The 15,105-nt window shown below is 39.1% G+C and overlaps 1 protein-coding gene across 1 annotated transcript; it reads right to left on the reverse strand.

Annotated features, from left to right (window-relative positions):
- Positions 1-1,176: 1,176 nt before the first annotated feature.
- On the reverse strand, positions 1,177-3,048 carry LOC5569870. Its single transcript, XM_001658713.2, has 2 exons — positions 1,513-3,048; positions 1,177-1,458 (listed from the first exon to the last, which is right to left on the reverse strand). Exons 1-2 carry the CDS (start codon positions 2,866-2,868, stop codon positions 1,195-1,197), a joined length of 1,620 nt encoding a protein of 539 aa, XP_001658763.2. The 5' UTR covers positions 2,869-3,048; the 3' UTR covers positions 1,177-1,194.
- Between the last annotated feature and the right edge of the window lie 12,057 nt (positions 3,049-15,105).

Raw genomic sequence — 15,105 nt, forward strand, 5'->3', positions numbered from 1 at the left:
TGTCAGACAGACATTTGCAATATACGCTCAAGAAATATCAATGCTAACTCGATTAATTTCTACTAGCTAACAATCGATTAAGGCGAAGTAGGCCGTCATTGAAATTTGTACGCGTCGTTGATGATTGTTGCTAATTCATCTCACGATTTCGAATCAAAGAAAATCAGTTGGTTTTGCACTGACACAGCTGAAAAAGTATCAGCATACTTTATGCATGTAAGCGCGTACAGTGATGCTTTTTCAAGTCAATATAAACTATCAAGACTGAGTTTTATCACTTTGAAATGAAAGCTGAAAAGTCATCATTATTGGCAAAACGAATGACGGGCTACTTAGCCTTAAGGATTGAATCCTAGGATTCAATCCTCTCATACACGTGGCAGGATTCATTGCATACCTGGATTCGAACAAAAGATGCGCGCGAAATAAATCATGCTCCGGTATTTTTGGATCTCAGCAGCTCTTGGAGTGGGATTTTTTGAAGACTGGTCAAAAAAGCCAAACTTTGACCGCTTTGGGGGTCCACTAAATAAAGTCCAATTGAGCTCAAATTTTGCATGGGGACTTTTTTCGAGGAGACAAAACTTTTGAGCACTACCATTTTTTGAAATTCGAAAAATCGATTTTCATTGGCACCCTACTGGACACTGCCCCAGCAGATACCATTTACAAAAGATCGGAGCCATCCAAGATCCAAATTGCCGTTTCTGTAGTGAAACGTGCAAACCCTCTCAACACCTTCTCTTCTCCTGCAGTGCACATATACAACGAAGGTCCAAAATATTTGACAAGCCCTTTTTGGAGCCGGCCGATATTTGGAACGCATCCCCAGGGAAGTGGTCGGTACCAGATTGGGGGATTCACAATGCTGCAACTTAGGACTTCTGCCCATCAATGGCAGATGGCTAAAAGTTCAGTCACCGCGCAAAGTATTCCGGTGGCGTTCTCGCCACTGAGGGTCTTTGTAAAAGCAAAAGGGTATATCGCAATAGTTCTAAAAAATGGACGCAGTGATCTCACACCCGACAGAAGAAGAAGAAGAAGAAGAAGATGTTTAATATTTGTCATGTGATCGTTTAGTCGGTGCTTTGCTGCAGTAACTTTGACAAAATCAGTAACTGTGGAAATGGATACCCATAAAGACGAATTTCGAACATCGCAAGACAAGCACTCTCCGCTGAAGTGTCAAATACTTCACAATGGATTTATCATTTTATTCCTCCGAGGAACATTGGAACCGACCGCGGGGCCGTCCTCGTCCCAGTCAGTATTGAACACAATTGAACCGCACTTCAGCTGTCCCGTCAGTTTCTCCTGGGAGGTTCTCGCCAGAGGGAACTGCATCTGCTTCCGATCGTCCAACTGCACCTGTCTGAGTTCGAACGCATCCAAATGTTCGAGTAGCATCCATTCGTCAGTTCCCCGCACCCCGATCAAGCATTTCGATAGAGTTAGATGCTGAAATGTAAATGAGTTGTGAAAGTGCAGCATTCGCAGGAGAAATGTACTCACTCTGAGATTTTTAGAATTGCCAATGAGTATAAGGCTTTTCATGGAGATGGCCATATTTATAAGATGTAGTTGGGTAACTCGTTCTAAGCCGATCTGAGGACAGCTGTAATCTACAACAGTATCGCAACAATCCGGTTTGAATAGGGTTATGTCCTGAATACTTGGATAAAACTGTTTCAAAAATGGGTTCAAGTACAACTCTACTGTATCGGCTATGCTGAGCGAATCGACGTTGATGAATAATTCCACTTTCTTTGGTGAGGTATGAAGGCTTAATCTAGGAAGCAGCAAGACATCCACAGATAAAGTATGTAAGGATGGATAGCTGATCTCGAGGATATCATTCTCGTGCTTAAGATTCACGTTGACTAGCTTCAGTATAGTTAATTTCTGGAATATCGATGCCATCCTCGTCGAGCTTAAGTACATATTGCTCAATTCTAGTTGTTGTAGGCGAGGAAGTGATTCAGAAAGACGGACTAGATCAACGCTGGCAGGAGCAATATCTCCCATTGGTATAAATTGTAGGCCTTCCAAATGCGTGCATCTGCAGATGGCATTCGTTGTTTCGGCAAACAATGTCTCCAGCAAGTCCTTCTCGAACTCAATCAGCAGTGTAAGCCACTTCAGTTTTGGTAAATAGTCTAAAAACTTAACATCCTGAACCGTGTAGTAAATCCGCAGAATAAGCGTAGTCATATTTTCGTAAGAAGCTTTGTATAGTTCTGTAAAGTTTTTCCTATATAAAGTGCACTCTAACGATTCTAAAGCATCACAGTCTGACAGTATTAGGTTTAGCTTGCTGGCGAAGCTGTCGCTGATGGACACATTTCTTAATCGAGGTCCATGAATGGTAATTGTTCTGTTGCCCCTGCGAATGTGAATTTCACTCCAGTGCAAACGTTTAGCCGTGGGTAATTGTATTACGTAGCTCCTCCCACTGCAGGTATCGTTCCGCAAAAATCTGTGATCCAGTGAAATGTGAATTTCCTCCAATCTATCCACCCAGTCGGCATACAGTTGGAAAAACTGGCAAACGTAGTCTATCCAGGACCGATTGATGCTCAATCGCCGGAGGGTGATTTTTTCGCGGCAAACATCCATGGTGGGCTTAAGCTGGTCCCAAGAGTGAATCGTCGTAAGTAAAACGCTGTCATGCTTCCGTCGATTCCACGCCAGTTCGGTGAGATCATTGTGGCGGTCAAAGTGGATGGCAAGCCAGCCTTTGCTGTTGACGGCCTTTTCCGTTGCATTGTACCAACGTTGGCAAACCAAACTGGCACTCAGCACGTCTTGAAATGAGAGGTAATCGAATATCAGCTGCACTATCTCCAACGGGAGGCTGTCGAATGACATATTTTCGACGCTTTGAACTTCACTGTCTACATGATTTTTTGCTAGTGAAATGAATATTTCGATTAGTTTCTAAGGATGTTTCGAGCAATATGTTCTATAAGGTATTAATAATATGACAAATATAATTTAATTATTTTATTTTTCACTCATACATGGAAACCAGTGTTTTGACCGTCAAAACCAGCTGATCGGATTTGTAATTCGGCTTTCTGTCTGTCCTTCAAACCAAATGCACAGTTATGTGGCGGAGGTGGATGGTTCATGCACCGTTCATGCCTTCCACAATATGCGTGTATCGTCTACATGAATGTGCCGTTTTGGTAATGTGAGTGAGTTAGACATCACGTTTTGTTTATATGATACCTTCCCGAACATTAGAATGCTATCAATTGAAATATCAAATTCAACTCAACGGATGAGTATTATTTTTTAGGCAATATTTTTACCTATGTAAAAGGGTCAAATTTCTCTTGTTTAGTATCATACAGGCGCATCTGCATTTCGCTTCGTCGATTTTCTTCTTGATTAGGGTGACCATCCCCTGGAAATACAGAATCAGAGCAATGAGGTTTCAAAATGGTACACACTTAGATTTTTTCTCGTTGTTCGGTATTTTTTTTACCGGAAACGTACTGTAAATAAATATTCAACTAAAGCTGCGGTATTACAAACGAGATTTACCGAACACTCTTGAATATATAAAAAATCAAAACAATATTCGTCCTCTTTTACCGAAATCGTCGTTTTATTTACCGAAAAAACTGTAAATCCGTTAGATTTGCCGTAAACTGTAATTTTTCACCGTACTTCAGTTCTTAGTGCTACAAAACTTTACCGAACCAATTGTAATTTGATATTTTTGAGGCCGCCATATTATGTGCTAATTAACACGATAGTATCGCATTCAATACCATTTAATTTCTGTAATTGTGGCCATAAACACTGTTTTTCGAGAGAAAAAAAAATGTGACTACGACAGCAGGATGAGCGTCTGGAACTACTTTTCCGTAAGTACGACCTGGGGGATTTTATTAAAAACCCTATTTTTGGAAGTTGAATAAAATATTTTCGTTGAAGTTTCCAACTGCCCAATCACGTTTCCGGATAGAATCGTCACATAAACGAGGATAACCACTAGACTGGCCCACCTCAGTATGGGAGCAAAATAAAGTTGTAAAATTTCACGGGGCACCCCCTAGATTTATTCCTTAATGTTAAAAGAATACTTCCAGAAAGTTTCAGTTCATTTGGTCGTTCCATGAGCTGGCGCATTTGAATTGAAGTTAATATGAGATTTTCAGCTCAAGCATATGGGAAACAGCACATCATCCCCTGTTTGGTTCAGGAAAATTGCTGATCACGTTCAATTGAACCCAGAATGTCAAAAACACTACTTCATACCACAGCGAACAATATTATAAAAGGTTGTATCATGATTAAAATCGAGAAAGTTGGTGTTTTAGCTATTTGAAGAAGGTTTGCAATACTGCTTGGTATTTCTTCAACAGAGCTTGGTGGTAGCCATCAAGCGCATCATAGCCACCTATGACGTTGGGCGAGCTGCGGCACAAGGCGCATGCATATAAGTGATAGCACGGAAGTGCTGATCTAAGCCTAACTTTCAACTACTGAAAGGGTAATGAAAATGATATTAAATCCAGATACAATCTTCTGCAATTGTGTTCATTAGGGTATCAACTAGTGTATTTGTCACTCTGGGCTCAATTGAACGCGATCAACTAGTATACGGAACGAAACAGTGGCATAGGGTCAATTTTCAATATAGTTGAGACGGATATCCCATACAAACTTCAAATTGAATGCGCCAGCTGGTGGAACAACCAATTGAGTTGAAATTTTGAGAGAGCTATTTTCTTACACTAAGGCACATATCGAGGGGGTGCCCCGTTGAGCTTTACAACTTTTTTGTTTTAGGGCCAGTCTAATAACCACCCATGATGGAATCGGTGGCGGTTTTGTGCAAAAGGGGTCAACAGCAGCAAATGAGCCAGGATTGTAGCCCAAGATTTGCAGGCGCGTTCAAGTTGTTGGTGATGCGGCATCACTGATGCCGATGGTGGTTTCATCTTCCATCTTCATGAAACAGACGAGCAGTTCATCTTCAAACGGATTCAAAACAAAAACGCGAAATAAATCGATGAATATTTGCTATCAATATGGTTTTGCTTTGTTTTGATCATCCTTTTCTATTCCGACTGGCTGCTGTTACGAACAATGCGTTCGGTACCGTCAGACCGGGCTACTTTTGATTCCGGGGGCTACTTTGGACAGTCACGTTTTGGGATTATTTCCAGCATAAATATTAATCTGAGCCATTTTGTGTCTTCAGCACTTTTATTAACCAATTTATGTTCAACAATCAGGCATAAATATTTTTTAGAACAACATCAACAATAACAGGATAAACAAGAAAATATATCAAAAAAGTCCAAACAAATATTCACTAGCTACAAAACATTTGCTATGTAAACATTGTATGAATTTTCCACATATCGTGGAAAGTTGTTGGGAACATCACAAAACTATCGAATAGTCATGATTCAAAGAAATTTGTGATAGATTTATGTTGAAAGTTGTTTTTTTAGAAAAATAAATGATCAAATGTTTTAATTTTACGGCTCATAAAGTGTTGGTTCCTATATTTTACAACACAATAAAAAAATAAACAAAGGATTAAGAAAAGTAAATAATTGTAAAACATACATATTTGAACTCGTATAAACAGTAAACTCACAACATAATCCTTAAAAATATTGTTCAGTCATATTTTACATAAATCTGCTATACAAAGCAATGGCATCCTTCAACTGCTAAAATAAACTACTCTTACGCTATCTCAAAACTATTAAGAGCCAAAATGCATCTAACAAAAGCAAAAGTTTATTGTTTATGATCTTGTGAATCATTATTCTTATACTTCATGGATTGTATTTGGAATAAAAATTACTTTTAGTAACAGGAATTAATTAGATTCTTCTACATATCGTTCATATAACATTAAGAATCAGAACGAATATTTCTGTACAAAGCTAATTATTCATCGCAGTACTTGGTAGTTACACAATTCGTTTGCATCAACTTTAACAATCAAGCATAAGTCGCTATTTATTAGCCGACATTTAAAAGGAAGTAAAGTTGACATATCATCATGCAAACTAAAAATTATGAATAGCATGTTTTTGTGAAAAGTATTGTATAGGTATGAGTAGTTTTTTCAAGCTTTACAATTTTCTAAATTATGTATATCATTGAAAAACATTCGAAAATATCACAATGAACGATAATCAATAGAATCAGTTTAAAATTTATGATGAAAAATCATTTTACTATCAAAACGTATTAATTTCTAAAAGTGTCCAAAGTAACCCCTTTTTTTGTGTCGAAGGACATATTTTTTCGCTATTCAAGCAACTTTTTCATTTATTGATGGATTTGCCTCATATTTTGCACATTGGTTACTTAGGGGAAGGGGTGGTAAAATGAACACCTTAAGGATATCATCTTGTTTCTGATGGAAAAACGAGGAATATGTATAGTTTTATCGCACAAGATCAAAAACAGGGATGTTAGCTAAAGCAGGAACAAGAATTCAGGCCAAAATAGCTAAATTTTCACATATTTTTATCGCTAGCAAAAAACAATTGAAATGTTCATTTTACCTGCACTATGTGGGTAAAATGAACAGCTGTTGGTGGTGAAATGAACATCATTGAAAAAACGTGAGCAAAACTAATATTTTCAACAATTTTCGCTACATTCACGAAAATATGTCTATAAATGGTTGTAACCCATTCAAAAAGAAATGTAAAAGTTTCAGATTTGATATCACATCACAACGATATTACCATCACTGAAAAACCTCAAGACCTCCGAGCCAAAAGTTACGTCAGCTCCAATTTTCAAACGTGGTTTTATAAAATCTTAGTTTTCGTTGATAATTTCACTTCAATTGACCTCCGTATCAATCCGAACACTCGGATTTATGCTCTAAATTGTCCGTGCGTGATAAAAATTCATTGAAATTTGGTTTTTCTCTGTAAAAGGCACGGTGTTCATTTTACCACCCCTGTTCATTTTACCACCACTTCCCCTACAACTACAACTTAAATATGCGCAAGAATTATCTAAATCTATCCATTTTTCACAGAGCTACAAATCCTCAAAGTTGAAGAATGTGGAAATAATGTCAAAAGAAGCCCCGTTTGACGGTAGTTTATTGTACAATTCGTTCGGTAATAATTCACGAGCATATTGTAATTTTTTGACAGCTGCGAGTCGATTGCAATTGCAATTGCATTACCGAGCGCTCAGCGGTTTATATTTCGGTGAAAAAATTACCGGAGTCGGTGATATTTTCTAAGTGTGTAGTAGGACAATTCCCAGAAAGTCATCCTCCGGAACGACATTTGTAGTCTGAACATTCAATGGTTTGAAACTATACTATGATATGTAGAGAAAGCCACTTCTAGCGTGATAGTCAAAAGAAAGACTGAAAAATTTACTACTTATATGCATATAGAGGGAGATCCCCCAGTACCGTATTCGAAGAAAAAGAAGCTATTATGGAGAGTAATGTTTGCGTACCGTCGAAGGACCCATTGTCACTGGGTCTAGGGAGTGAGATTGGATCAAAACGGAAAAATATGATTTATACAATATTTCAGCTAATAACGCTGATATTACTGAAATTAATAATTCATGTGTTAGAGAACATATTATTACACATAATATTTTAGAAATAGTACTTTTTGTTCAATATATCAACGAGTGCTAACCGTTGCTTGTTTGTTTGTCTTACAGGAAACCACATTCAAAGTGCACACTTAAATAGTTTCAAACAAAGCTTCATCAGTTCAATGCAGTCAATTTGCTTGTTTAGAGGTATCCTGTTTTTAATATATTCTGATTCTACGTTAAAAACTGAGCCAGAATCCAAAGTTTCATAATTTTTATAGCCCTGGAACTATTTCTAAAAAACGTTTGAATTTAGTATGGAAATCGCGTTTGAATCACCCCTCGTCAAAATTTACTTCGGGACGAGCTGTCATTGTGTAAAGTGAAATGTCATTCAGTCTACGGCATGAAATCTGTTATAATTATTTAATAAATCAAAATTAAGATATTAAGCCGCAATCAAATCGTGTTACACTTAGAAAAATGTGCTCATTCGATCAAGCTACAAAAAACTGTGAATTTTTCATCACTACAGATTAACATAATAAATTAACTTAATCAGAAAGTTTCTGGCTGTATGTCAGTAAGTAATATATTGTAGAACAGTTGTAAAAGACCAATGCATAATTTGGAACATCAATATGTTTTCTTTAAAAATTTGTGGTCATTGTGTTACATAAATCATTCAACATTTTTTAGCGTGACTAAACCATGACCGTACATTTCTAGGCATACTCAGATCATTTTAAGGTGATTGTAAAACGAAGCCACACCTCAAATTTTCAAGAGCACAAGACTTGAGAACCAAACAGCGATCCGCATTGAAAATTTATCCCATTGGTCACAACCAGCAAGCAAGTAATTTCATTGATTTTCAACGAAAACTGTTGTCAGATTATCCAGTCTTGTGCATTTGAAAATTCAAAGTTTGGCTTCGTTTTATAATCACCTTAATGAAAATTTCTGTTTGACAGCAGCCTGGCTGCTTATTGATTTTCAATTCGCATCCCCCCAAGTTGAAACTAGCGACAATTTACAATATTATATTTCTCCTGTGCAAAGTATCACGCATGTACTTTAACCTCTACCGTTATATTATTAGAAGGTTGAAAGTCTTTTCAATGCACTTCATTCGTATTATCTGGAATCTGTTTGATTTTTCCACAAACATTAATTTTTTTTCGTTACGGTGTCTAAAACATTAAAAATGGGGGTGAGATTGGGTCATACAAGAACAATTGTGAATGAAAACACAAGTCTACTTTTTTGTCGTTTTATGGTACCGTGTGTATTCTTTCATCATTAAGATGTGTTTATTCTTTCTTAATCCATCATCGCTGAAACATCAAACAAATCTACTCAAAGATTCCGTGTATTAAATAACAATGCTACGGATTTGGACATTTTCTCAAACCAGCAACTGTTTTTCGTGCGCAGCAATATCGTAACATTTACCAAATGGTTTTTTTCATATTTGATTATTTACTAGTAAGGTACCGTGGTGTAAGTGGATACAGAAAAATCAATAGTTAACTTCATTGTTATGCACAGCTAACGTGAAGAATGTAACTCAAACTTTTTTCTGTGGATAACAAATAAGGGACTATTATACTTCAAATCGTCATTTATTTCGATTTTTCTGATTGTTATGTATTGCGGCGCTTATATTAAATCCACATCCAGCGGCGGCGGTAACGCGCAGAAGATATGCGCGCAATTCAAACGCAACGTCAAAATTCAAGTAGGCTTGGATTTTTTCGTCCTTCAAGGACACAAATGTTTCAAATTTGCCCAATCTGAAACATTTGGTGATTTTCATTATCACTGCGACGGTATATCGACATTTTCAGATAATCGCATTACGTGGATTTATCTTGCAGAGCACAATATTGAGTATGGGAGACTTAAAAATTTGCGCCAAATGATCCACTTGCCCTACCATGGTGGGGTAAGTGGATCACCATTAAAAAAAAAATCTGTTCTCGAAACAAATGTAGTGTGATTATGTTTAATAAGAATGATATTACCCTTGTTCTTGTTATCAGTGCTAGTAATGTTACAATTTAATACTTTAAAATTAAAAAGTATCTTTATTTAATCAAGATATACTAAAAAGTATGTATGTATTAGTTCATACTAATTTGAACAAAAAAAAAAAACATTGTAACTAGAAAAATTTGTAGAAAATTCATCCATTTATACGCATAAGTTATACAGAAGTATTGTAGGATTATTTCCAACGATATTTTCGAAAAACACTCTTGGTTTAAAATATTAGTTACATTTACTTTTGAATACCAAACTGAAATCCTTCTATTTATTATTTATTTAGTTGGTATTACATCAATTAATTTGATAAAACCTCGTTAACGATGTTACGCCAATTTACTCGGTCCATGGCTGTGTCTCTCCAACTTCGATTTTGGCCCACGTTCTCCAGATCTTGTTGCACCTGATCAAGCCACCTCGCTCGCTGTGCTTCTCGCCTTCTTGTGCCAACCGGATTCGACGCGAACACCATCTTTGCAGGATTGTTGTCCGGTAGTCTTGCAACATGCCCTGCCCAGCGCACCCTTCCGGCTTTCGCAACCTTCTGGATACTGGGTTCGCCGAAGAGCCTAGCGAACTCGTGGTTCATTCTCCGTCGCCACACACTGTTTTCCTGTACTCCGCCAAAGATCGTCCTAAGCATGGTCCATGCTTCATGTCCATAGAGGACCACCGGTCTTATAAGCGTTTTGTACATGGTACATTTGGTGCGAGGGTGAATCTTTCTCGATCGCAGCTTCTTCTGGAGCCCACAGTAGGCGCGACTTCCACTGATGATGCGTCTCCGTATTTCACGACTAACGTTGTTATCAGCCGTTAACAAGGATCCGAGGTTGACGAACTCATCAACCACCTCAAAAATATCCCCGTCTATCGTAACACTGCTTCCAAGGCGGGCTCTGTCGCGCTCGGTTCCGCCTATCAGCATGTACTTTGTTTTTGACGCATTCACCATCAGGCCGACTTTTGTCGCTTCACGTTTCAGGCGGGTGTACAGGTATGCCACCGTTCCAAATGTTCTGCCGACAATATCCATATCATCCGCGAAGCAAACAAATTGGCTGGATCTTGTGAAATTCGTACCTTGGTTATTGAACCCGGCTCCCCGCATGACACCTTCTAGCGCGATGTTGAACAGCAGGCACGAAAGTCCATCACCCTGTCGAAGTCCCCGGCGGGATTCGAACGAACTGGAATGTTCACCCGAAATCTTCACGCTATTCTGCACACCGTCCATCGTTGCTCTTATTAGTCCTGTGAGCTTCCCGGGAAAGCTGTACTCGTCCATTATTTTCCATAGCTCTTCGCGGTCGATGCTATCATAAACCGCTTTGAAATCGATGAACAAGTGATGCGTTGGGACTTGGTATTCACGGCATTTCTTGAGGATTTGCCGTACAGTGAAGATTTGGTCTGTTGTCGAGCGGCCGTTGATGAAACCAGTTTGATAACTTCCCACAAACTCATTTGTTATTGGTGATAGACGACGGAAGATAATCTGGGATAGCACTTTGTAGGCGGCATTCAGGATAGTGATCGCACGATAGTTTTCACATTCCAGTTTGTCGCCCTTCTTGTAGATGGGGCATATGACCCCTTGCTTCCACTCCTCCGGCAGCTGTTCCGTTTCCCAGATTCTGACTATCAGCCGGTGCAGACAGGCTGCCAACCTCTCCGGGCCCATTTTGATGAGTTCAGCTCCAATACCATCCTTACCAGCGGCCTTGTTATTCTTGAGCTGGTTGATGGTATCCTTAACTTCCCTCAATGTGGGGGCAGGTTGGTTTCCTTCAACCGCCGTGCTGACGTAGCCACTTCCTCCGCTATCGTGATCCTCGGCACCTGTGTTCTCCGTGCCATTCAGGTGTTCATCGTAGTGCTGCCTCCACCTTTCAATCACCTCACGTCCGTCCGTCAAGATGCTTCCGTCCTTATCCCTACACATTTCGGCTCGCGGCACGAAGCCTTTTCGGGATGCGTTAAGCTTCTCGTAGAACTTTTGATGGCTGCTTTTAGGTTGCTCCAGCAGTCCTCAAGAGGGGCTTCGTCAAGCTCGCCCTCTTCCGGCAACGCTACCTCGAGATACTGCGCGTATGCGGCAGCGACGTTCGGTTGGGCCAGTCGCGCTAGGTTATACCGAGGCGGGCGTCGATACCGTACATTGTTAATGACGGATAGCTTTTGGCGCTGTTTCACCATCACCAGGTAGTGGTCGGAGTCAATGTTAGCGCCACGATAGGTTCTGACGTCGGTAATATCGGAGAAGTGCCGTCCATCGATCAAAACGTGGTCGATTTGTGATTCCGTTTGCAGTGGTGATCTCCAGGTGTATCGATACGGGAGGCTGTGCTGGAAGTAGGTGCTGCGAATGGCCATGTTCTTGGAGGCGGCAAAATCTATCAGTCGTAGGCCGTTCTCGTTCGTCAGCCGGTGGGCGCTGAACCTTCCAATCGTCGGTCTGAACTCCTCCTCCTGGCCAACCTGAGCGTTCAAATCTCCTATGATGATCTTGACGTCGTGGCTTGGGCAGCGGTCGTACTCGCGTTCGAGCTGCGCGTAAAATGCGTCTTTGTCATCATCAGTGCTTCCGGAGTGAGGGCTATGCACGTTTATGATGCTGAAGTTGAAGAACCGGCCTTTGAGCCTCAACTTGCACATTTTTTCGTTGATCGGCCACCACCCGATCACGCGCCTCTGCATATCACCTATCACTATAAAAGCTGTTCCCAGCTCACGTGTGTTGCCGCAGCTCTGGTAGATGGTATGATTACCTCTAAACGTTCGCACCATCGAACCTGTCCAGCACACCTCCTGCAGCGCTACGATGTCGAAACCGCGGATCTTCAGTACATCGGAGAGTATGCGTGTGCTTCCGATGAAGTTGAGAGATTTGCAGTTCCACGTACCGAGTTTCCAATCGCAAGTCCATTTTCGTCGCTGTGGTCTTTGCCGATGGTTCCGGTCCGTATTCTCTCGTTGACGTTCCTGTGCTGGTGTATTTTTACGGCTGGCTTGCAGGGCCTGACACCAACCCCCTAGATTTCCGGAGGACCATTCCCCCTATATGTTCGGAGGGCCATAGTGCGCAGTTTAGCTTAGAGTCCTTCTCTGGCACTCGGACGATGATCAGCCGCCCCTGACATGGGGAACAGACGCTGTTGTGAGCCGCTCCTAACATGGAGTACAGACGCTCAAGGTTTGCAGAAGCATAAATCCTTCTATTTTATTTATGAATATATGTGTATCATCTGTCTAGAACAATTTATATGGTCAAATAAGGTACGATACTATGCTTTCGATTGGAAAATTAGTATATTTTGCTCTTTTACAACTAAGCTTAGATAAACCACGAAAAGTTTCGTGTAAATTTTGAAATTCATATTCTTTTTATATATTTTTTATACCAGAAAGGTTAAAAAAGCTTTTAGGTGGATTAATTCAAATTTTCTATGGTCAATTTGACAAATTCAAGCTGGGAACGGAACAAAATAAAGGAAAACAACATTGTCGGATATTAAAGCTTATTTAAATTCACGTAAGCAGTCTGCCAATAGATGATAATTATTCTTGATCCACTTACCCCACCCCATTAAAAAGTAGGAGTAAGTGTACCATGTCCATTATATTTATATTTATTTACATAAATTAGATATTTTTCATTGTGAATCATTCAATTAGAACTGAAATGCTTACCATGTGTCGAAAAAAAAATAATAGAATTCGATTTTAGACAGAGATACAATGGATTTTTGATTGATGGAAAACAATTCTCAGATTAATTACTTTTTGCAGCTAACAAGTTTGCTTGTGTTAGTGTACGTGTAGTACCAGTTTTGCAATAGTATCAGTGTGGGCGTAAGAATATAACCTAAAAAGAAGTAGAGTATCGAACAATGCTCATTTTTCAGTTAACGAACGCTTGATCATGAATCATACCCATCAGGAAGATCATAATCATGCTCATTCACAAACTAATTTTAATCCGTCGGGTAGCCGTTCGAATCTTTCAATTTCGAATGTATCTACCCACGGCAAATCCTTTGCCGATATCGTAGCAGGAAATTCTACCTCCTCCCCTGTTCGATCAATTGGTACCCATTCTACTTGTTTCAAATCAAATGGAAAAAACCCTACCGCCACAGGTAATTCCGCTTCTTCGTCTACCGGAAATTCTAATGGGAAATCACATGACATGTCTGCCTCTGACTTTAATTTTCTTACTGAACAATTGAATCTAATGATTGATGCAATGTTCAAAGCCACCACTATGACTGAAGCAGTCCAAGTAGGTGTAAAATTTACAAATCAAATTGTTATTGGATTACGTTTTTCTAATGGATCCAAATAATAATTTAAATATTTTAAATTGGAATGCTCGTTCTCTGAATGGTAAAGAGGACGAGCTGTTTAATTTTCTTACAGCTAATAACGTGCATATAGCAGTTATTATCGAAACTTATTTAAAACCTGGATCTAAACTCAAAAAAGATCCTAACTTTTTTGTTTATCGTAACGATCGACTTGATGGGGCATGTGGGGGAGTTGCAATCATCATTCATAGGCGTATAAAACATCAACTGTTTTCGTCATTTGAAACTAAAGTTTTTGAAACTTTAGGTGTTTCTGTTGAAACACAGTTTGGTAAATATACTTTCATAGCTGCCTATTTGCCTTTTCAATGCTCTGGACAGCAAGTTAATTTGCTCCAAACTGACTTGCGAAAATTGACTCGCAATAAGTCAAAATTTTTTGTCATTGGTGACTTTAATGCCAAACATCGGTCATGGAATAATTCTCAAAGTAATTCAAACGGCAGAATTTTATTTGGTCGGGGTTCTGCTAAACCGCACCAAGTGCCATTTTTTCCAAAATTGAGTTTTTTACACCAAAGGACTTAAATAATCATTACCTCTCTACCATAAAAATATCGAGTGATTTGAACAATCCCTTATAATCTTAGATCATCAATTTTGTTTGGAAGGACTCGTAAAACTGTAATTTTGTTCAGCCAGAGTGAACCATAAACCAACGCACGTCATCAGAGGGAATTCATTTTTCAGATATAAAGCTATATTTTTCCAATTTCCTTCTATATTCTTACAATTTATCCATTCCAAGAAACTCATAGAAACAGAGGCCAGTGAAATAGGGCAGCAATTAATTAATTAAAATTATATATTGTTTCGATGGCGTTGATCTTTTTTCTTTGAAATTTTATCCAGCCACACCGCACTAAGTACTGTTTATCTGAAAATCACATTTAGACATGAAGTAAAGGCATTTACATGCCATAAGTACTTGCATTTTCTTGTTATATAACATGTTTAACAATCCACACAGAAGCCGTAATGAAAAAACGAATTTATTTTAATCTGTTACTGCGTGAACAACTCAGGTGGACTTGGTGCGCTTTAGTTGTTCAGAAAACGACATTTTCGCTATCAAACCCCGTCAGACAAAGTGCACATTACTTGATTCAAGTTTATCACCATT

Source organism: Aedes aegypti, chromosome 2, assembly GCF_002204515.2.
Source record: "Aedes aegypti strain LVP_AGWG chromosome 2, AaegL5.0 Primary Assembly, whole genome shotgun sequence".
Lineage (NCBI taxonomy): Eukaryota > Metazoa > Arthropoda > Insecta > Diptera > Culicidae > Aedes > Aedes aegypti.

Excerpts from the sequence above, each read along its gene's own strand:
- LOC5569870 (XM_001658713.2), bottom strand. The coding sequence starts at position 2,868 with ATGTCATTCGACAGCCTCCCGTTGGAGATAGTGCAGCTGATATTCGAT. Across the intron at positions 1,459-1,512 it reads GCAATTCTAAAAATCTCAGA|CATCTAACTCTATCGAAATG; the intron begins GTGAGTACATTT and ends TTTACATTTCAG.